Genomic DNA, 22,979 nt, shown 5'->3' with positions numbered 1-22,979 from the left:
CAAACAAACCAGGTTTCCCTATGTAACAAACCAACTTTGTGGTACAGATTTTGGTATAGATTTTTGAAAGCAAAAGTACAGATGAAAAAGATTTTTTTACCTTCCAGTACAGATGAATATGTGGCAACACTGATGTAACCTTATTTACTTAACGCTATTTTACACCACACATATGGCTTTTTCGAGAAAGATCAGCAAATATTTTAAATAAAAAATCGAGAAAAAAAGTTCCAACTTTGAAAAAATTGCAATTATTTATAAAAATGCACTATTTACCTATTGAAAAACAATCGAGAGGAGGTATGGTATACCAATTTTGAAAGCTTGTGGAATAGTGGACACATCTGGTAGAAAGTAATTTTTTGATATTACAAACTATGTTTACAATCAGCATTTAAAAAATAGTGATTTTTTCGGATTACAATAATTTAAAAAATTATATCTTGCGAATTCCAACAGTAACATCAAAATAAAATAATACGTGTCGATTTTTTTTTAACAAAGAACGTAAAAAAATATTCCGAAGAGAAAAAAAAAATTGACTAAATTTCCCGTGGAATGATCCATATATATTGTATTTACCATTGAAGAATTACTTATCCGCCACCCGCGATTGAGTGTCCCCATTTTCGCTACTTCACTTTGATTTGCACAGTGCACAGTGCCCATTACCCACCAGCAGGGTGGCCACACAATTTCAAATTTGAAATTCCCGATTTTTTCCCGACTTTTTCCCGGTTTATGTATGATTTTCCCGACCGAAAAATTTTTCAATTGGTCGGATTACTTTAAAATTGTTTGACAGTTTGAGAAACCGTTTTGAGGGCTTGATAAAGATAATTGTTGAATTTAAATAAATTAAGCTTAGATGGTTTAGAAACGGGGTAATTTATTTTGGCGATAGCGGTGCTCTCAGTCGGATATGCAAGTTTTTGACTGCGTTATGTTGCTTGTAAACAGTTCTGCTTGATTTATATTTTTTGTAGTCTAAAACTAATGTGATTCAGAAATATTTATCATGCAAGAGGAGAAAATAAAAATGAATGATGAAAGTTATAGAGGCGTGGGTTACCAAAAACTTTTTAACAAAATATGTTAGAAAATTCTCACGACTGCCCGCAAAGTGCAAAACTGCAAACCAAACGTGGGAGTGAAACCCTTGATCGTCAACTGCGGGTAAAGATCATTCGGAAAGTTAAGGTTAATCCCAATATCTCATATTGATTTGGAGAAAAAACTGAAGATGGCTGCTACACTGTACGGCGAATTTGAAAGGCTACAGGTGGTACCGAGCAGGCCAGAATTCGGGCATGTAAGATGTACGACTAGGACACATTCCACGCGTATCTATCCCATGAGAGCAAATTTTGAAAGTAGCAATATTAAAAGTATTTGTATGTAGGATGTTCAAACATACTCTAAAGCTTACAAAAATCATGAATTGCAACATTGTTTATTAACAATTCATAATAAAAAGCGCCTTTCAAATGGGAGGTTAACAATATGGATTTTTTAAACATTTAGATAAGGGTGAAGATAATTCGCTGTCAATAGTTGTAAACCAAAATAATTTAAAACTGTATATCGTCAAAACATGTTCCATTATCAGGGTAACATTTTGTTCATACAGAGTTTTTTGAAAACTCAGAGCCTTTTCCAGATAAGCGGTCATTAAAAACAGGTACTTTTAGAGTGGTGTCCCGTAACGAAAATGTTGCATTTATTTCCGTATACCAGATAATTCAAATCCGAATTTTTTGAAACTATGGATTTTCTTCACTCATATATGTACCATCAAAATCGCGATGTACTTGACTTTTGATAAGCATTTTTATGTACCTATTTTATATAGGTGCTTCAAAATGGTGTCCCGTAACGTTTTGTTTAGCGCAAAAAGTAATTGACTGAAAAAGCACTTATCACATCATGATTCATCTAATCTTTATCGTCGATAACAAATCTGTTATTTTGATGACTGAATGCAAGTAAATATGTATTTATTATAAGTATGTATAAGTATGATTACAATATAATAATTTATTGTAATATTAAGGAATGTGCGGCAGAGACAAAATTAAAATTTATTATCTACACAAATATCTGTTTGATATAACCATACTACTAGTAAATTTCTTACAAAATTAATACTTTATCATCGGAAATATTACCTAGTAATCATAGTTTCTGGACATTGTACGGAAAAACGGACACTTTTGAAAGTTAGACACCCGCAAAAAATGATGATGCCTGATGCGTAATACGTAATCACCCAGTTAGTTTCGAAGTGCGATACCAGTCGTCGTATGTTCGAATCTCGACTGGATGGTGCTGCCATAGTCAGTAGGATCCTTGTACGAGCCTCGTAGAGTGATTTATCTCTTTTGGACAGGCGTTTCGCGTACGCTATTTTGGACATTTACAGCAAAATCAAATGGAAGTGTCCAAAATAAAATACGCCTAAAGCCTACCCAAAATAGATAAATCACCGTAATTGTTTTGTACTCTAATAACTATCTGCAGAGTCTCTCGATTTGACCTGGCAGAGGGTGGCATTTCATAACCGCTGTTCACTAACTCCTACCCTACCTCCATATGGTGCCGACTGGGGTGCGCAACCTCGGTTGTCGTACACTAACAGGCAGGGCTTGTTCGTTCACTTTGACTCAATGTTGATTCATTTTACAGTATCGTCTCAGTCGAGCAAAATTTGACAAAGTTATGTATGGAAAATTTGTAGAACCAGTTATTATCTACAATTTTGCTGTATAAAGTTTTACTGTATCTTTTGTATTTACGGTGCTACAATGCTAGTACCTTATTAGTGACTAAATGAATGCTCATTTAGTTACTAACGACGTACTAGCATTGTATCATCGTAACTACAACAGATACAGCAAAACTTTATTCAGCAAAATTGAAGATGATTACTAGTTCTACAAATGTTCCATACATAACTTTGTTAAATTTTGCTCGACTGAGACGGTACTATCAAATGAATCAAAATTGAGTCAACGTGAACGAACAAGCCCTGCTAACAGGGAAGAGTACACAGTGGCTCCGGTTCACCTTAAAATGATAGCCCCGTCAGCGGGATAGGGACCTTATGCTAACAACCTCAAGAATCAGAATAATTGGCTTAAGTTAATGTTAAAGTTAGTGTAAATGAAAAAAAAATCTTTCGGCCAAAAGTGGAGAAATGTTGAATTTTACATTTCTATCTATGGGATTTAGGTCAAATTAATTTGTCATACCAAAAATAAACACATAAAGACAAATAAGATTTCTAAATGCTAGTTTTCGTCATAAACATAACTAACCAATTTCAAAAAGTAAAACTTCAAAATCATTTTTATGCGTGAGTTTAATTTTTTTTAATGAACTTTCTTATGGTAAGGCACTTAAGAAACCATAAAAAATTACCATATTAAAAATCTTCGTCGTTTTCATGAAAAACTGAAAAGTGGCACTTTTGCCCCGGTTGGTCGTCTTGCCCCTAGTCCCCTCACCTACTTTTCGATTAATTGCTATTTAATATCATTTTAGCATCAGCGCAAACAAAGCATACCTTTCGCATCAACACGAACCTTTTTTATCCTTTTAACCTCGTTTAAATAAATATTTTGAATTTTGTTATTTTGGCCAAAATCATGCAAAATCTTACATAGGAGGAGGGGGCGGCCAGTCCTAAAATGGGAAAAACCCGTTACATAATGCACAGCCCCTATATTTCAATAACTAATATGTCCAAATCCGATGATTAGGCAATCATTTCATAATACTTTAGTCTAGTTCTCATATGAGCATCTATATTTACCTGGAGGTAAACTTTACCTTACATATACTTCGTTACGTATGTCTATCACAAGCCTATAATACACCAAATCAGTACACTATTGTTACGGAATATAGTACACATAGACTAAATACAGAAAATATGACGGCCTGAACAGAAATCTAGAGAAAATGAACCATATAATGCAGATTACTTTTTTCGCTACGGGACACCATTTGCAGAATACCGTTTGCTCAACAGCGCATGGTGTCCCGTAACGAAATGATTTTTGTTATATTTTAATAACTAAACACAAAACATGAATATACTTTTACATTTTGAGTTTCAGGCTGCCATCAGCTAAAAATCTTCGGAACAGGTCGACCTTAAAAACTTCAAACAGAGCAGAGTTTTGCAAATGTTTGTATCATGTTCATATCATGTTTGTATCATATCCCGTAACGAAAAGTATCCAGCTACTATTCAATGTTGCTTATTATAACAAATATTTCGCCCTCGTATTGAGAAAGTACTACTAAATAGCAGCTCAAAACACCTATTTTGGAAGATATTTGTCAGACTGTTGGTAAAATACGGACGATTTTGCTTCGAAAAAACGGTTGCTCGTGGTGTCTCGTAACGCTGGAATGTGTCCTAGGTGCTGACGAAGCGCGATGGATCATGGAGGAGAAATTTATGCAAAAGTCAATTACAACCAATTATCGGGGGTCAAGTTTTTCAAAGCTCCTACTCGCGGGATGGTTCTTAACGGATGCAAGTTTGTTTTAGCGGATAAGTTCGTGAAAAAATGTATGATATGGCTAGGGATCAATTCCTGTGGCAAGAAAACCTAAATTTTTGACTAAAATTGTGACGTGTAATATCATGAGCCACATACGAAATTTGTTTTGAAATTGATATGTAGATGTTTTCGAAAAACAAGAATTCAGGTAAATTGCGAAAAAAATATTCCGCGAATTTTCCCTTTCTTACTTTTGAAGAAAAATGTCATCTAGAGCAAAATGATTTAATTTTTTTCTATGAGTGATTTAAATGATTTATTTAAATTTTGTAATATATCTGAATTAAAAAAATATCTGGGTCGAGCGTTTGATACATAAAATGAAAAAGAGAAGTTAGACTATTCGTTTTCTGGCACTGCTCTGGATAAATATTTTTGCATGAAAATCAAATTTTGAGTTAAATTTCATGAAAAAATATTCATTAGCTTGTTCACATTATTTTTTCTATGTTGCCCGTTAGAAGGTTAATTACTGGCGTGTCCAGGTTCCATCCCACACTGGGGTGGGACACGTACGATTAAGCCGTATGAACAAAAGAGTTAGAGCAAACTCTCCCATAAGATTTACACGGGAAAAGCAAAGCAATCTGTTTCATTCAAGTATGCAAGTATGCAAGCAATAAGAGATTTTAAACATTTTGGCATATTTTATTCAGACATATAAGTCCTTAATTGGTTTATTTTATGATTTCTGATAAGTGTCTGGTACTGGGAGACACAATTTTTAAGTAATGATTTTTATCGATTTCTCATTTCGCTTCTAAAATGGTTTATTAGTGATTCAAGTACGTGTATCCTTTTTTATTGGAAAATAGCTTTCTATATTACTCTTCCAGTGAAAAAACTGAAGTTATGCAGTGTTGATTTTTTATATGTCAAAATCCTTAAGTGTCCGGTTATGGGTGACTTGCCCCTAATAATGCCTCACAAGTCTCCAAAAGATTTTGGAATATTTTGTTTTCCGCTCGGTGAACGACTAGTGAAGGTGCCATTTGCTAGTGTAGTGTCGATCTAACTCGTAAGCAAACGAAGTAAGTATTGACCAGCCGAACTAAGACACTTCGGTCAGTTGGACGCTGTTAATCGAACCAAGAGGATAGTCGAGCGGGGTTCGGGCTCAAATCACAATTCCGTAGAAGTGAGCCGAATGAACTGAGCTGAAGTCAAACTGAAGTGGCAAGATGAAAAAAAACCTGAAAGGCGCCCTGAAGATTTTGATTGAAAAAATGCAGCTATTGAAAAAAAAACTTCTCGGGCAGGTATTTCCCGGTTTATTTGTGAAATTCCCGGCTTTTTCTCGGTTTTCCCGACTGTTAGTGATTCCCGATTTTTTCCCGATTTTCCCGACTGAGTGGCCACCCTGCACTATTCGTCGAGCATCTCTTCCAGCGGTGCTCAACAGCTCGTAAGGTGGGGAGGGGGGGAAGTGTTGCGACCCTGCCGCTACCCTCCCATATACTAATACTGCCTGGATCCGAAGGACAAAATCCTGGATCAAATCAGGTCATTTTCAATTACATTCCATTACTTTTTTTTTCATATCTCGCCATCAAGTGGTGTTGAACCCAAAGTAGGATGGTCAACGCCCAGCTCAATTTACTTAATTTATTTCGAACAACATTTCCAAGAAACGCAAGCCCAGGGTTAGTCAAGAGAGGTTTTCTGATGTTCAAATTTGTTTTTCACCCCCGCTGGATTACCCTTGACGATCACCGAAATTTTCAAAGCGGAAACTGTTGAATGTATAAACAACGTCGATGGTTGCTAACCAATCGTACTGCGCACTTCTGTTCTACAAAGTATGAAAACTAGATCACCTATTTCAACTCACCTTGCGCAAGCCTTTCGCGTTCTAGAAACAGAAATCAAATAAGCCATCAAAGTGCTGATTTAGCGCACCTTTGTGGCTGACGAAATATAGACACTCTGTTGCGCAATCGCAACCAAGTCGCTAGCCTCTTGGGCATCTAAGAGTTGCATTGCACAGCGTGAGAGTTAAGCCGAGAGACTTCTCACCTAACTCAAATTATTTATCAGGGTTCTCTCGTCGCAAATTCGAGCGACCGGATGAACACCCGAGTGAAGGTGAAGGGCGACGGCAGACAGACGCGGCGCGGCAATTAATTAACTGTTAGAGCAGGGTGACTATAGTGTCACTGTGACAAATTAAGAATAGGAGACGGTTTTCCTCTCATTAGACTTAAGTAACAAAACCAATGTAACGAAAAATATACGGGTTTCTTGTGACTTGACCACCGGCCGGTTAAGGTCGGTGGAAAGGTAAATCCGGGTTTTAACATTTCGATCCGGTTCCCTTCGCAGTTGTTACTTTATCGAGGGGGCCCGTAAGGCCCCTTCACAAGTGCTGTTTAACGACAAGGTCGTCAGAATACATTTATGGCAGTCAGCATGGCACCGAATATCACCCTTCCCTTCCCTTCTTCAGTGTACCAACATCCTCCCATAGACTCGGGAAACCATCACAAAAAAATAAAATTAGTTCAACTAACCTGCAAGCCGTAATAAGTTAGTAAGATATTATAATGATTTTGCCCAACCTGTTCACTTAAATTGATAGGAAAAACTTCACTTCGTTTCGATTGCAATTCCGAATCCACGACCGTCGTTATTGATACGTTCCCAAGGAAACGGACCCAACTCTATAGTGATGCCAACGTAAACATTTGATCATGAAATTGACCAATTATTTTTGCTATTAAATTAAGTGTCGTAGTGCGTCGATAATATACTCATAAAATTCGCTGATAATAAAATTCACCGTAAACAACATTTTATGTGATAGAATTACTTTCGGATCTAGTTCAACAGCAAAAATAGATTTACGCGATTCTACGTTTCATAATTGTTCATAACAGATTATTACCTACTACTAGCAACTCAGCATAAAATTAGCATAAACAAAACGATAGTGGCAACAAGTACTGAAATCAGTAAAAAGCATTGACCAAACTTGTGTTTTAGTCTTTTGACCTTGAAATGCGGTCAGGCATTTTTTTTGAAACGATGGTTCTACAATTGATCAAGGGACGGTAAGGCAAAGTAATTAAGAAGGATTTTTTGGGAATAGAGGGGAAAGAGTGGAAAGGAAGGGGGGGATAGGTAGCTACGCTTAACAAGTTGTCTTTGTGACTCCTACCTTTTGTCCAATGCTGGAAGGTGCATGGGTCGAACCAAGCTATAATCTGAGATTATAACCGGATTTGAACCCACAACACACGCCAGGGCATGTGGCTCGTTGGTACCCGTGTACCTATGAACCACAGAGGCGCTGGACAAATGGAGTTCGCACAAACCCTTTGTTGCGGCAGAAAGCCGCATTGTAATCCATCGCAGTTAGCGTCTATTGTCCAGCCGAAGCTAGTCACAAAACGCTATTGTCCGTTCAACTGAATGTGGTGCACAAAGGCTATTATTCTGACCATGTAATAAATCTACCGCAAGTGTATAAAAGGCGAATAATAAATAGCAATCAATACAGTGCACTAGCAACCACCGCTGTTGGCGGATGGTTGCCGTAAGATGAATCTAACGTTTTATTTTAGTGTGAAGAAATCCAGTCCCGTTGGTAATCGGCCCCCCTAACGACGATCCGGAACATTGGTGCCGTGACCAGGATTTGTCCTGGCACTAACAACGTTTTACCAACGGGACTTCAGTTTTATCGTTCGTGCTATCGGTTCGCGGCAACACGTGACATTTTCGACGCTGAATTAGTGATTTCAGCAACATCATTTTACTCGCGGGACATCAAGTTCGTCGACCGTGTTGCTGGCTAGCTGCTAGAGGTGGAACATTTGGTATGCGGTAGTGCGGTGTGCAATCGTTATCGGACATTTACGCTTCAGCTATGCCGGTGTGGGTGACTTCGCAGCCGCTTAGCAATCAATTCCCCCAGCGGAGCTATGCCGGTGTGGGCGAATCACAGCCGCTTAGCAAGATACATTCAGCTCCTGAGTCCCCGGTTCTTGGATTCAGCGTAGTAGTAGGAGGGCTGTACAGCACGGAAGCTTGCAGCATCCGAGAATGTATTAATTTCTGGAAGTGGTCAGTTTGCGGTTCGAGAAATTCGTCTGGGAATGCAGGCCTAGGACTACGCATAGTCAGGCTTGGATTGCGCCGCTGTGACCAGCGAGCAATTACCGTCCGCGTCGTTCGCCAGAAGCAGAATTCAACTAACCCACTGACATCATCGTTCATCCGTTCCGTCTAAATGTGATCATCTGTTCCTCCGCACGCCATAGTGAAAAACCGTTGGTTTTGGTAGTGGAGTATGTTGCGGCAGAAAGCCGCATTGTAATCCATCGCAGTTAGCGTCTATTGTCCAGCCGAAGCTAGTCACAAAACGCTATTGTCCGTTCAACTGAACGTGATGCACAAAGGCTATTATTCTGACCATGTAATATATCTACCGCAAGTGTATAAAAGGCGAATAATAAATAGCAATCAATACAGTGCACTAGCAACCACCGCTGTTGGCGGATGGTTGCCGTAAGATGAATCTAACGTTTTATTTTAGTGTGAAGAAATCCAGTCCCGTTGGTAATCGGCCCCCCTAACGACGATCCGGAACACCCTTTTATTACTGTAGCGACATGGGTTGGGCAATTTTTAGACACAAATTGTGCCTCTTCCTCCACCTACTGTAGAGACCACCGACCGAGAAGTTTTTATCTAAATCTTGACGTTGTTCGGCCGTAAGCGTGTTAGTCCGCGTTTCTCAGCACAGGTCTTCGGAGATCAAAGATCAAAGACTAATGCAAACTGCATTTATGGCATTTGCATATTTGAGTATCTGTGAGTATCATTGTTTGAGTGTTTATTTGTAAAAGAAGAGCGAAATATTCTTATTTAATTCTTCCTTGAATCAATGGTGGTTTTGAAAAAAACCGTTTGAAATTGTTTGGTGGCCCTGAAAAGAACTATGTTTGAGCTGATAGCACTTCTTAAAAATAATTACTGTTACCAATATATAGATGGATGTCACTATTCGGTCCTTTAGACTCTAGGATGATAGTTGCCCGCTAATACAGGAGTGATAGGAAATAAAATGAGCAGACGGCGAACCTAGTGTGCTATTTTATAGTCACTGGCACTGCCGTTGCTACTTGTAAGCTAGTGTAGCTGTGGGAGAAACCAGATCGGCTGCTGCTGCTGCTCAAATAATTATCCGAATGGAACGTTAACCATTTAGAAAGTGTAGAATTTTTTTTCCATTTTTCAATTACTATAGCTCTTATAAGAACTGTTTAAGACCACAACGGCCTGCTGCTGAATTTACTGCCAGTCAGTAAATTGGTTTACGATAATTGCGATCGAAGTTGCCGCCAAAATGACATCGGCTTTGCCTTCAATTGCCATTAATGTTACCACTAACAACCGGCGTTGCCGCGTAATGTCCTTGGTCTTGCCACCAATTGCCATCCCAAGCCCTTGGTTTGCCTCCAATTGCCGGTGATTCCGCCGAAATTCCATCGTTTTTGCCGCCATTTGCCATCGGCGTTGCCGCCAATTACTGGTGTTGCCCCACCAATAGCCGTCGATGGTAAATACTGACCGTCCGTCAGTGCGATCGTGCGATAAATGAGCAGGCGGCGAACCAAGTGTACCATTTTATAGTCACTGGCACTGCCGCTGCTACTTGTAAGCTAGTGTAGGTGGTGGAGGAAACCTATCGGCTGCTGCTGCTCAAATGATTATCCGACGCTGAATGAGCAAGCATTTTCCATGTTTACCATGGTCTAACGCAAAATGGAACGTTAACCATTTAGAAAATGTAGAAAAATCTTTCCATTTTTCAATTACTATTTAGTTCTCATAAGAACTGTTTAAGACCACAATGGCCTGCTGCTGAATTTGCTGCCCGTCAGTCGATCCGTTTTCATTTGCCTTCAGTGTTGGTTTGCGATAATTGCCATTGAAACTGCCGCCAAAATGCCATCGGGTATGCCTCGAATTGCCATTAATTGCCGCAAAAGTCCTTGGATTTGCATCCAATTGCCGGTGCTGCCGCCAAAATGCCATAGTTTTTACCTCCAATTGCTGTCGGTGTTGCCGCCAAATGCCGTTGGTTTCGCCACCAATAGCCGTCGACGATCAATACTGACCGTCCGTCAGTGCGATCGTGCGATAAATGAGCAGGCGACGAACTAAGTGTACCATTTTATAGTCACTGGCACTTCCGCTGCTGCTTGTAAGCTAGTGTAGGTGGTGGAGGAAACCATATCGGCTGCTGCTGCTTAAATGATTGTCCGACACTGATTGAGCAAGCTATCGAACAATTTCGCATGTCTGCGATGGGGATAATGCAAAATGTAACGTAAAGTGCATCGTGTGGTATTCACGTTGGCCATTGCCCGCTGATTCCGCTTGTCTTCGGGGTCAGTGTTGCCGTCAATAGCCATCGATGTTGCCAATTGGATTGGAAAAGGGGTGTGGTTTACAAAGTGGTCTCAAAGGTTATCATTTGGATCCAAATCCTTTGGTGTATCTAATTGTCGTCCGTGCCTGTGGAGCTAGGCGATCACAAGGGAAATGTATGGGAAAATTCGACCTTGAAACTTTACACACATTTTCACTATTTAGCGTATAAAAAATTATTTTATCTATCCAACGACATATTAATTGTTATGTTTCGTTCAGTAGTATAGTAGCTATTAGCGTTTGAAATATTTCATTCAAACGTTACACTTCTATTTTTCGTTTTTACAAAGTGCTACCCAGTCCCAGTGTATAATAAACAAAGACATAGTCCTACGTCAAAAAAGTAAAAAAGCAGCTGGTCTCTAACGACCTGCACCTTAAATGATCTCTTTCTGGTGCGATTTTTACTGAGTGCCGTCGCTTGCTCGCATTTTGCTTTCGCTCATACGCTGTGTGCATATTAGCTGTTGAAGTGTGTTGCCGAATCGCTCTTTGCGACAAGGCATAAAATTGGAACATTGGGCGCATAGTGTGAACGAATGACAGCCCTGCTGCTGGTTTTACATGTATTTAATACCCGATATTTTATCTACTTTCAGAAAAATGATAAATGCGATCAAAATGACTCTGATTTGTCAATGGCTGGCAAAAAAGACGAAGGATGCAACAAAAATGTTAATTTAACACCACAGCTACTGCTTTTGTACTACCTACTATTGTACGAGGACGTTCGTTTAAGTAATATGGTTAATATTGTTACTAGTGGGCGGCAAGTGAAAGCCTACTCTGCCGAATTCATGTCTGAATTGCCTATAAAATATCTGTTGCAACAAGCCCAAAAGAACCAACAGGAATATAGCGTTTTATTCAGTCCCTTACTTCGTTTAATTGTTACACATTTTCCTCATCTTTCACTAGTAGATGACTGGATTGATGAAGAAAATATTTCTTCGGAACCTTCGTCTAACGCAACTATCAGCGAATGTAATGTTGTAGAGGCCCTTCAGCAAATCAATAGTAACCCTGGAAAGACAATAAAGTGCTTAAAATTAATGCTGAAAAAGTCTCCAAAAGAATTATGGCCAATAGCTGAAACGTTTATTCGTTATTTTAAAAAAATTGTTTGTAGTAACTTACCCCGTTTGATGCAGGAACTATATAAAAATGTGTGGATACGATTAAATACGATAAACCCTCGACGACTTTGGGTCATGACAATAAATGCGCTCATGCCGAAAGACAATGTTACCAACAGCAGTTACATGTTCTCCCAGGAAATAATACTCATTGATCCGCTTCAGATATTACGATGTGATGAGCGTGTTTTTAGATGTGCCAGTGCACTATTTGTTGTGTTAAGAATTTTGCAGTCCACGCTTGCTGCTTCCAAAAGCCAACTTTCTCGGCATATGCTTGATAAACCGTTAATTGAAATGGGCAAGCAAATTAAATCTGATACGGATAGAGAAGAACTCAAACTTGCTTTGGTAGCTTCACAGGAAAGTGTAGCTGTGCAAATATTACTAGAAGCATGTCTTGAGTCAGAAAACGACAACACAAAACCTGGCGGATTGTGGGCGCTTCGTGAAGTGCGTGGTGTTGTGTGTTCGTACATCCATCAGATATTTATAGCAGAACCATCGCTTGCTAAATTGGTTCATTTTCAAGGATATCCAAGAGGACTTTTACATATGACTGTTCGAGGAATACCTTCTATGCATATCTGTTTGGATTTTATACCGGAACTATTAAGCATGGCAGAGATGGACAAGCAGATATTCGCCATTGATCTAACATCACATCTTTCTCTTCAGTATGCTTTACCGAAGTCTCTTAGCATCACCAAACTTTGTTTGAATACTTTAACCACACTACTGGGCGGTAAGTAGCGCATTTCTTCGCTTTTTAATAAGTAGTGTAATATTGTAAGATCTCTTTTTTATTCGTAATCATTTATTTGACATGGCTCCCTCCCAATGGTAGGTGGTTTGTCGAGCCTTCAGCAACTGCTTAAGCCTGTTTTTAATCTTTTTTCGCGAAATTTTTAACCTTTTAGTTAAAATTTGACAGTTCGATGGTTATTTCTCCTCGAGTGGTTAAAATCAGTTCAGAATGCGAACCATTTCATATTTGACAGATTGATGGTTGTTTTACTCAATGAGTGCATATATAAGGTGAGGATGAAGATATGCTTCCATAACAGCGAATTTATTTATTCAGTCCAGGTTGGAATTGGATGAATTTTTGGTGTTCGTTTGCTCCTATTTGATAGATAAAATTTATCTCATTTCATTTCGGGTTGAATAAACAAATTTGTTATATGTTAAACATCCATACATTGGTGAAAAAAAATCAACACTTATAAAATTTTAAACCTAACAATTATTGGACCTGAACACATACTTTTTATGTTACTCAAAATATTATTTTTATATGTTTAAATACACAGGTCTGCATCAAAAAAACTGCATAGGATTTTACAACTGATTCTTATAGCTTTTTGTCAGAGGTGGGCACAATTCCGCTAATCCGCTAACAGCTAATTAGCTCAGCTAACATTTTGGTTAGCGGTTAGCGTTTTCGCTAATTTTTATAACCGTTAGCGTTTTTGTTAGCTTCCGCTAAATTTATGTACCGCTAAATAAACCGCTAACTTTTTTTTGGCAGAAGGAAAATTTGTGAGAAATATCACACAGGCTTCGGTTGAAGGGTTCCAAATTCCAAACTTTTGTACGTACTTTACCAGCCAAGAGCCAGGGTGGCTCTTACCGTATCAAGAATTCCTCTCCATTGTACTTCTGGGGTGACATTGCGATTCTCGTTTCGAGTGATTTTGGTTCGTTTCGCCCGTTCGTTTAACGTGGTCGAAACGAACCAAAATCACTCGAAACGAGAATCGCAATGTCACCCCTGGGTCCTGGGCTACTCGTTTCCAAATCGTTACGCGTCTCGGCACATGCAAGTCGGCTTCAACCTGGTCAAGCCATCTAACTCGTTTGGCCCCTCTATTCCTAATGCCAGTGGGGCTCTTGTAGAGAACAGATTTTACTGCACAATCGTTCGGTATCCTTGCGATGTGACCGGCCCACAGTAGTCTCCCAACTTTTTCCAAATAGTGACTACAACTCATGGTGCATACGCCTATGCCACTCTCCGCTATCCGTTTGTACTCCGCCAAAAATAGTTCGCAATACCTTTCGTTCAAATACGGCAAGTGCACTTCCGTAAACAAAGTTGCTGTCTCAAGTCCGTAGAGGACTACTTTTGTACGCGGGCTCAAATAAATCGATATTTAAAAAAAATCGAGGCCTCCTACATTCACTGAAAACATCAAGGGAGATTTTTCAATTTTCTCGAACATCACTAGTTAAATAAATTCATAAGTGTTGGGCCAAGTATCAACGCAATGAAGTTTTCACAACAACCAAGGACAATTATTATCAACAAAATATGTTTTTTACAAATTTTCTGCTAATTCCCTTTATTCTGATTTCAATGTATTTTTACTAAAAACTTGAAATTTTATTACTACCTTTGAAACAAAAATTATCTTTTATTGCCGAAATCAGCGCTTTTCGCTTAAGTAATGTTGATTCTACAGTGCTTACAAATTTAGCTGTTAGCGGTTAGCGTTAGCTTCCGCTAAATTGTTGATTGATTTAGCGGTTAGCGGTTATCGAAGCTAACGTTTTGATTTAGCGAATTAGCTGTTAGCGAAGCTAAAATTTCGGTTAGCGGTGCCCACCTCTGCTTTTTGTCCACTGAATTCAGAAAAAATATTAAAAGTTGTCCATCACGTCACGTTTTCATGCAATACTTGTTGAATAATCTTGAAAGTTAGTTTTAGACATAAAGCAGCAGAAATATCCCGGATGTAGTTTACATACTCTAAAAAATTAATTTTTACATCAGAATTGTATTTATTAATGTAAACCTTTCCATGTTTTGGAAGAAAACCATATGTGATGGAGAAACTATGGAGAATATTATTTTAAAGATTTGGTGCGTTCAAATACACCCACTAGCGCTCAATCGAATGTATTGCCTTATAGAAACAAATTCGGTTAAAGACATGTGTGAAACATTTCTAGAGCTGAATGTAATTTACAATCTTCCGTCATTATTTGTATTTACGCAGTAATAGTGTTGCAACTTTATCCTTAGCACAAACAAACGTTCTATTTATATAGCATGGTCTAAATGCCGTTTCTATTATAAATGGAAAAAATAATACACTGCTCTATTCAACAAAATTGTAGATTACATTTAGCTTTACAAATGCCTCATACATTTTTTTACAGATTTTGCTTCTGAATGTTGAATGTGCGTAAGTGAGCGCAGCTGAGTACAGTAACCCTGTGTTGAAGAGAAAAAAAATAGTGAAGATAAAATATTTCAGTCCAATAGCATTTTTCCTGTATTTATTAAGTAAAAATTCACAAAAATAATAAAAATAGTTCTTATTTAGGTTTTTTATTATGAATCTGTGATAATATTTTTTCCATCTAATTTTTGACTTATCCATATAAGAAGCATAATTTGCAAAAAATCTGTACGTGATGGAGAAAAACAGAAATCAGTTTTGGATTCAGTACCAAAAAACACAATTCACTTAAAATATCTCATGCATCCGGAAATTTTTTATTTTTGCAGACCTGTGAAATAAATATGTATCAAAAGAAATTTCTCATTTATTATGAGGCAGCCCATAAAAGGTATATGATTTAGAAATTATATTTATGTGTGAACTGCCATAGAAATTATGTTTCATATCCTATAGTCGAAAAAATGGGTACCATCGATCCGGCCCTGTTGGGATTCAGCACCGTTTCACCTTAAATTTGTAGGATAGAGTAAAGTTAAAAATAGTAAAAAACAATTTTAGTTTGCATGTTCAAGTCAATCAGTGCGAGTTTTGCAGTTTCCCGCAACGTGTAATCAATATTTTCGATTTCGACACGTTGTTTTTATTAGGAACTAGCTGACCCGACAAACTTCGTATTGTCACAAATTAAACTGTATTGTACATTAATCATGACTCTTGGATGACCTTTGTCACAATCTCGAGTTTTGCAAGTTTCTGGGGAGTTCATGGGTGATTTAATACACAAATGTTCCAGTAAAGTAGAAAACAAGTCCCCCCATTGCTTAGCCTGATAAAATAAAGCGGATAGCATTTTAATATTCGCCATCATTACAAACCATTTTGCCGAATACCATTTTGCGGAACACCAATTCTCGGTTGACCATAACGCGGAATATAGAGTTTCGCAGAATACCATTTCGCGAAAAACTTTATGCGGGATGTACCATTTCACGGAAAATGTTTTCATAGAAAGTACCATTTCGCAGGGGTGACCCAACTGAAGGAAAGTAATAAAGGTCAGTAGATCTAGGAAAATAAATAAATCTAGATAGAGGTGATCTCTACGGGGGGCTGCCCCCCGCAGTGGCCGGCGCTTCCGACGGTAGGTCGCCGGCAACACTCGCGGCCTGTGGCCGTCTCGCACTGAATTATCTAATGTTACTATAGATAGTTTTTGGTGGTCTTGTTATTGATTAATGTTTTATTAGAGAGTCTAAAATTTCTTGAGTTCGATTAGTTTTTGAGTTACGCAAAAGTTTCTGTTTTGTTTGTATGAGAGTCCTTAACCCTCTACCACAGGGGTGATTGGTCTCAAACCATCATTAAAAAAATTCCTGCCTCAAAAACCCCCCACATGCCAAATTGGGTTCCATTTGCTTGATTAGTTCTCGAGTTATGAGGAAATTTGTATTTCATTTGCATGGAAGCCCCCCCTCCTAAAAACGTAAGGGGTCCTAATTCATCATAGAAAATATTCATGCCTCCAAAAACACCCACATGCCAAATATGGTTCCATATGATTAATTAGTTCTCGAGTTATGAGGAAATTTGTATTTAATTTGTCCTCTCCCTCCCAAAGTGCGGAGAGGTTTCAATTCTCCTTAGAAAAAATTCTTGTCTCCTAAAACACTCAAATGTCAAATTTTGTTCCAGTTGCTTGATTAGTTCTTGAGTTATGAGGAAATTTGTATTTCATTGGTATGGAAGCCCCAAGGGTCATTATTCCCCTCCTAAAGAGGGAAGGGGTCTCAATTCACCATAGAAAAAACTCGTATCTCCAAAAACACCCACACGTAAAATTTTGTTCCAATTGCTTGATTAGTTTTCGAGTTATGCAGAAATATGTGTTTCATTTGTATGGGAACCCCTCCCCTCTTAGTGGGGGGAGGGGTCTCTAACCATCATAAGAACCTTCCCTGGCCCCAAAAACCCCTATATGCAAATTTTCACGTCGATCGGTTCAGTAGTTTTCGATTCTATAAGGAACATACGGACAGACAGACAGAAATCTATTTTTATAGGTATAGATTTGTATGGGAGCCCCCCCCCCTCTTAGTGGGAGGAGGAATCTCTAACCATCATAAGAACCTTCCCTGGCACCAAAAACCACTACATGCAAATTTTCACTCGGATCGGTTCAGTAGTTTTCGATTCTATAAGGAACATAGAGCAGACAGAAATCCATTTTTATAGGCATAGATTTGTGTGGGAGCCCCCCCCCTCTTAGTAGAGGGAGGAGTGTTTTGCCATCGAGAGAACCTTCCGTAGCCCCAAAAACTCCTACATGCAAATTTTCACGCCGATCGGTTCAGTAGTTTTCGATTCTATAACGAACATAGGGACAGACAGACAGACAGAAATCCTTTTTTATAGGTATAGACTAGCTGAGTGCCCGATCTTACTCGGGAAACCTTTGTCTCACAGCTATTTGGACATCGGTTATTGTAACAGAAATGCTTATAATGCAAAAATACAACGCTTGTTCCTCTTTCGGTCGTTCCTCCCCATTTGTCAGCTCCCCCTCTTTTGTCTACCCGGCCACCTGCACATCTGCTTTCTTTACGGAAGTCCCTATAAAACCTTATAAAGAAAGAGAAACAAAGACATTTTCCCTATTTGCACCTTCCGCTTTTAACAATGGCCACTTCACCTATAGGAAATGAATAGTTTTGTTATTGTACTTTTCTAAATACAGCATTTTATTTATTTATTAGTTTAGTATTACATGCTATCCTAATAAAAAAAGTAGAAAGTGCAACAGTGTTTCTTCCATGAATACAACAAACCTGTCATTCCTTTCATCTCAGCTTTTAGTGTCACCACATGGAGCAAGTATGCACAAATTATTGGCTAAGCCCACTTTGGAGCATGCCACATAAAATTTACCATGGGAAACATATGGTGTTCTCAGATGAACTCCACGCTGTATGAATGATTGTCCCTGTGACTCAAACAGAGTCGGCCAACAACAATTAGCACTAAAGATCGAACACTTTTTATACAGGGCACTTTAATTCGGTGCATAATTACACTTGACAAATCTACAGCTGCGGGCATTGCAGTTTAGTGTTTCGTATTCCGATTTTTTCTATTGTACGGATAAATTGTTACAGTCACATGGGTGTTACTCCCCCTTCTCGTCAGCAACCTCCGGTCATCAGCTCCTCCTTTTGTCCTACCGTCACTTATGGGAGAACCGTCCAAACAGTTTGGTCCCCCTCTTAAGTCAAGGAACATGTGTGCCAAATTTGATGAAGAACGGTCAAGCCGCTTCGGAGTTATGGCCTCTCCCCTATTAGGGACCCTCCCCCACCTAATAGGGAACCTTCCCCCCTTTTTTGTTGACCCCCAGTGCTGATTCTCTTATGTCAAGGAACATGTGTGCCAAGTTTGATGAAGAACGGTCAAGGTGTTTCGAACTTAAGGGCTCCCCTCCTGTTATGAACCCCCCTCTTTTGTCAACCCCCCAGTGCTGATTTTCTTATATCAAGGAACATGCGTGCCAAGTTTGGTGGAGATCGGTCAACGCGTTCTGGGGTTATGGTGGAACATACAAACATATTCACGCTCACTTTTATATATATACTAGCTGAGTACCCGATCTTACTAGGGGCGCCTTTGTCTCACAGTCACTTGTACATCAGTTATTGTAACCGAAATGCTTATAATGCAAAAATATAACGCTTGTTCCTCTTTTGGGCGTTCCTCGCCATTTGTTAGCTCCGCCTCTTTTGTCTACCCGGCCACTTACACATCTGTTTTCTTTACGGAAATCCCTATAAAACCCTATAAAGAAAGAGAAACAAATATATTTATCCTATTTGTTATTTGTTGTTATTGTTACTTGTTATATATGTTTTGTTATTGTACTTTTCAAAAAAAGTAGAAGGTGCAATAGTGTTTCTTGGATACATGGATACAAAAAACCTCTTATTCCTTTCATCTCGCTTTAAGACAAAACTTGTTCGTAAACAATGTTTTTAATTTCACCACCAGGAGCAAGTATGCACAAATTATTGGCCGAGCCCACTCTGGAACATGCCACATAAAGTTGACCATGTCAAAAACAGGGTTTTCTCAGTTCAACTCCACACTGTTTGAATGATTGCCCCTGTGGCTCAAGTAGAGTTGGGCAGCAACACTTGTAACGAACTCACACATATATAGTAATTAGAATTAATTTAATATTTGCCAAAATTCAATAATTAGTATTGTTAGTATTATTTGTAAATTTAAATATTAATTCATTTTCCATATCGATACTTTTCCAAGTAAATTTTCAATAAAAATCTGTGGTTGGCTATACCGCGCGCCGACTCACAAAATCAAATCAAATTTGCATACGTGCTGCTATCAGAATGATATCCCAGACGCTCGCTTACATTGCCTAATTTACCTATCATCGCTAACTCGATCGAGGAGGTTGACCTGTTGATAAAGGCTGATGACCCACCCGCAGTCGGGAGAGTGTTTCACTTTGCTCTCTAACCTTGGGGGGTTAATCGGGTTGGCAAGATGTAAGCCGTGCGCTAGAAGAAGATCACTTTAAACGAAAATGCAACTTCGTACTTTCGAACACAGTGATAAAGAATTTCGTTAGGCAGGTTTCGATCAAGGACGGTTATTTGAGGATCACTTTGCCCTGATATTTCACTTTAATCTGATCCGTGGAAGAGGCAGGAGTGTCCGTAATTTCGACTCGCGACGTGATTGGAAGTAAAGGTACACTCAAAAAAATCGGCACGTCAAGTTTACGTGAAAACATAGGTAATTCTCATCCATCACACTTTTCATGTAACATTCACATGGATTGTTGGTAACTTGCACACATACTAACCAGCTTACGTGCAATCCCGGTAAATTTTATCAACTTTCCCATTAACTAGTACATGTAAGTTGCTGTACAGAAGTTTACATGATTTTTCACGTGGATGCGACCTGACGATTTTTTAGAGTGTAGTGAAACACATGGAGATTCTTTTTCTAGCCAGATAAGCAGTTTTTCCCTTTCCCATAGATAGGCAGTGATAGAACGTTTCTCTTTTTAAAAGTGCTACCCGTGTGCGACCGCAGTTCGTGCCTGCAAGTGTGCTGCGAGAGGTAGGGCACCTATTTTTACCAAAAGGCGGTGTGCGTAAAATTGCGTGTGGGTTTCTTTTAAATTTCGGATGATAGATTCGCCACGGAACACGTCATCGACACCCTGCAACATTGTCATCGACTGCTCCTGACCCCACCGTCAGCTTCAAGGTTTCCCGGCCCGCTACAATGCCGGACGAGGGTAGCGCCGTCAATTTGCGTCCTGTACGGGATAGGCTGGCCGAACAACAATCGACAGCATCCAACACCAAGCAACTAGCATCGAGTGGATAGACTACTAGCGTCGAATAAAGCAGCCAGTTTCGCACAAACCGTGCTTTGTTAACAGCAGGAGTGAAATTCGGGATCCGCGTGGCGCGCTGGTAAATGGCTAGGTAATGCGTACCATCGGTGCCTTGTGCACTGGGCATAAAATAGACCCCACAGTGGTTCACAGCCTCTTACCTAGCAACTCCTACCCCAACCTCCTCGTGGTACCAGCCGGGATACGAGCAACCTCGGGTGGAGATCGGGTAACCAACCCCGGTGGAAACCAAGGTCGTATGCTGACAGGGGAGGAGGGCTCCTTCGAGCTACGTTGGCCCTCCGGCGATACTGTGGGGTTGGTTGCGGGCTTTGCAAGCCTGAACCACTAAAAAAACCAAAGCAATGGACTCCGTAAGTAATAATAATAACTCTAATCGGAACAATCGGCAAAGACCCAGGCGACGAAAACGGACTAACGATTGGAAATTAGGAACATGGAACTGTCGGTCTCTAAATTTCCTCGGAAGTACCCACGTGCTTTCTAAAGAAGTGAAGAGCCGCAAGTTCGACATCGTAGCGCTGCAGGAGGTATGCTGGAAAGGAACGATGGTACGTACGTATAGAGATGGTCATACCATCTACCAGAGCTGCGGCAATACACACGAGCTGGGCACAGCTTTTATAGTGATGGGCGAGATGCAGAAGCGGGTGATCGGGTGGTGGCCGATCAACCCCCGAATGTGCAGATTAAGAATCAAGGGCCGATTCTTCAATATAAGCATAATTAACGTGCACAGCCCTCACCTCGGAAGTACCGATGATGACAAAGACGAATTCTACGCGCAGTTGGAGCGTGAATACGACCGCTGCCCAAGACATGATGTCAAAATTATCATCGGGGACTGTAATGCTCAGGTTGGTCAGGAGGAGGAATTCAAACCGGTGATTGGACGGTTCAGCGCTCACCCGCAAACGAACGAAAACGGCCTAAGACTTGTCGACTTCGCCGCCTCCAAGAACATGGCCATACGTAGTACCTTCTTCCAGCATAACCTCTACCATCGGTACACCTGGAGATCACCCAACCAGACAGAATCACAAATCGACCACGTTCTGATAGATGGTCGGCACTTTTCAGACATTATCGACGTCAGAACCTATCCGGGCGCTAACATTGATTCGGACCACTACCTAGTGATGGTAAGGATACGTCAAAAACTATCTGTTGTGAACAACATACGATACCGCCGCCCGCCACGGTATAATCTAGCGCGACTGAAGCAACCAGAGGTCGCCGAAAACTACGCGTTATCTCTCGAAACCGCGCTGCCGGAAGAGGGAGAGCTGGATGAAGCCCCTCTTGAAGACTGTTGGAATGCCGTGAAAACAGCCATTAACAGCGTAGCGGAGAACGTCCTAGGCAGTGTGGCACCGAATCGACGTAACGAATGGTTTGACGAGGAATGCCAGCAGATATTGGATGAGAAGAACGCAGCGCGGGTACAAATGCTGCGTAGAGCCACCCGTCAGAATGTGGAGCGATACAAACAGAAGCGGAGGCAGCAAACCCGACTCTTCAAGGAAAAGAAGCGCCACCAAGAGGAGAAGGAGTGCGAAGAACTCGAACAGCTGTACCGCTTTCACGACACACGGAAGTTCTATCAGAAACTCAACGGATCTCGCAAAGGCTTCGTGCCGCGGGCCGAAATGTGCAGAGATAAAGATGGAGGTATCTTGACTGATGACCGTGCGGTGATCGAAAGGTGGAAGCAGCACTACGATGAACACCTGAATGGCGTGCAGGCGGAAGACCATGATAGCGGAGGAAGTGACCACATTGGTTCAGCAAGCGACGAAGATGTGCCACCCTCATCGATAAGGGAAGTTAAAGAAGCCATCCAGCGGCTGAAGAACAACAAAGCAGCGGGAAAGGATGGCATTGGAGCGGAACTTATTAAAATGGGCCCGGACAAGTTGGCCGGCTGTCTGCATCAATTGATTGTCAAGATTTGGGATACGGAACGACTACCGGAGGAGTGGAAAGACGGGGTTATCTGCCCTATCTACAAGAAAGGTGATAAGCTGGATTGTGAGAACTACCGAGCCATCACTATCCTGAATGCCGCCTACAAAGTGCTGTCCCAAGTCCTCTTTCATCGACTATCGCCAATAGCCAATAGATTTGTGGGAAGTTACCAGGCCGGCTTCATGGAGGGTCGGTCTACAACAGACCAAATCTTCACCCTGCGGCA

General features: G+C 40.2%; 1 protein-coding gene across 2 annotated transcripts in view; it reads left to right on the top strand.

Annotated features, from left to right (window-relative positions):
* Nucleotides 1-22,979, top strand: part of LOC128742811 (integrator complex subunit 2) — a 106,679-nt gene that overhangs the window by 21,035 nt on the left and 62,665 nt on the right. For both annotated transcript variants that reach the window (XM_053839282.1, XM_053839283.1), the window contains one exon: nt 11,615-12,896. In XM_053839282.1, the coding sequence (XP_053695257.1) occupies nt 11,615-12,896 (1,282 nt within the window). The remainder of the gene's footprint in view (nt 1-11,614; nt 12,897-22,979) is intronic.

This window comes from Sabethes cyaneus, chromosome 3 (assembly GCF_943734655.1).
Source record: "Sabethes cyaneus chromosome 3, idSabCyanKW18_F2, whole genome shotgun sequence".
NCBI classification, from domain to species: Eukaryota; Metazoa; Arthropoda; class Insecta; order Diptera; family Culicidae; genus Sabethes; species Sabethes cyaneus.
This window is presented reverse-complemented; position numbering and strand designations above follow the sequence as displayed.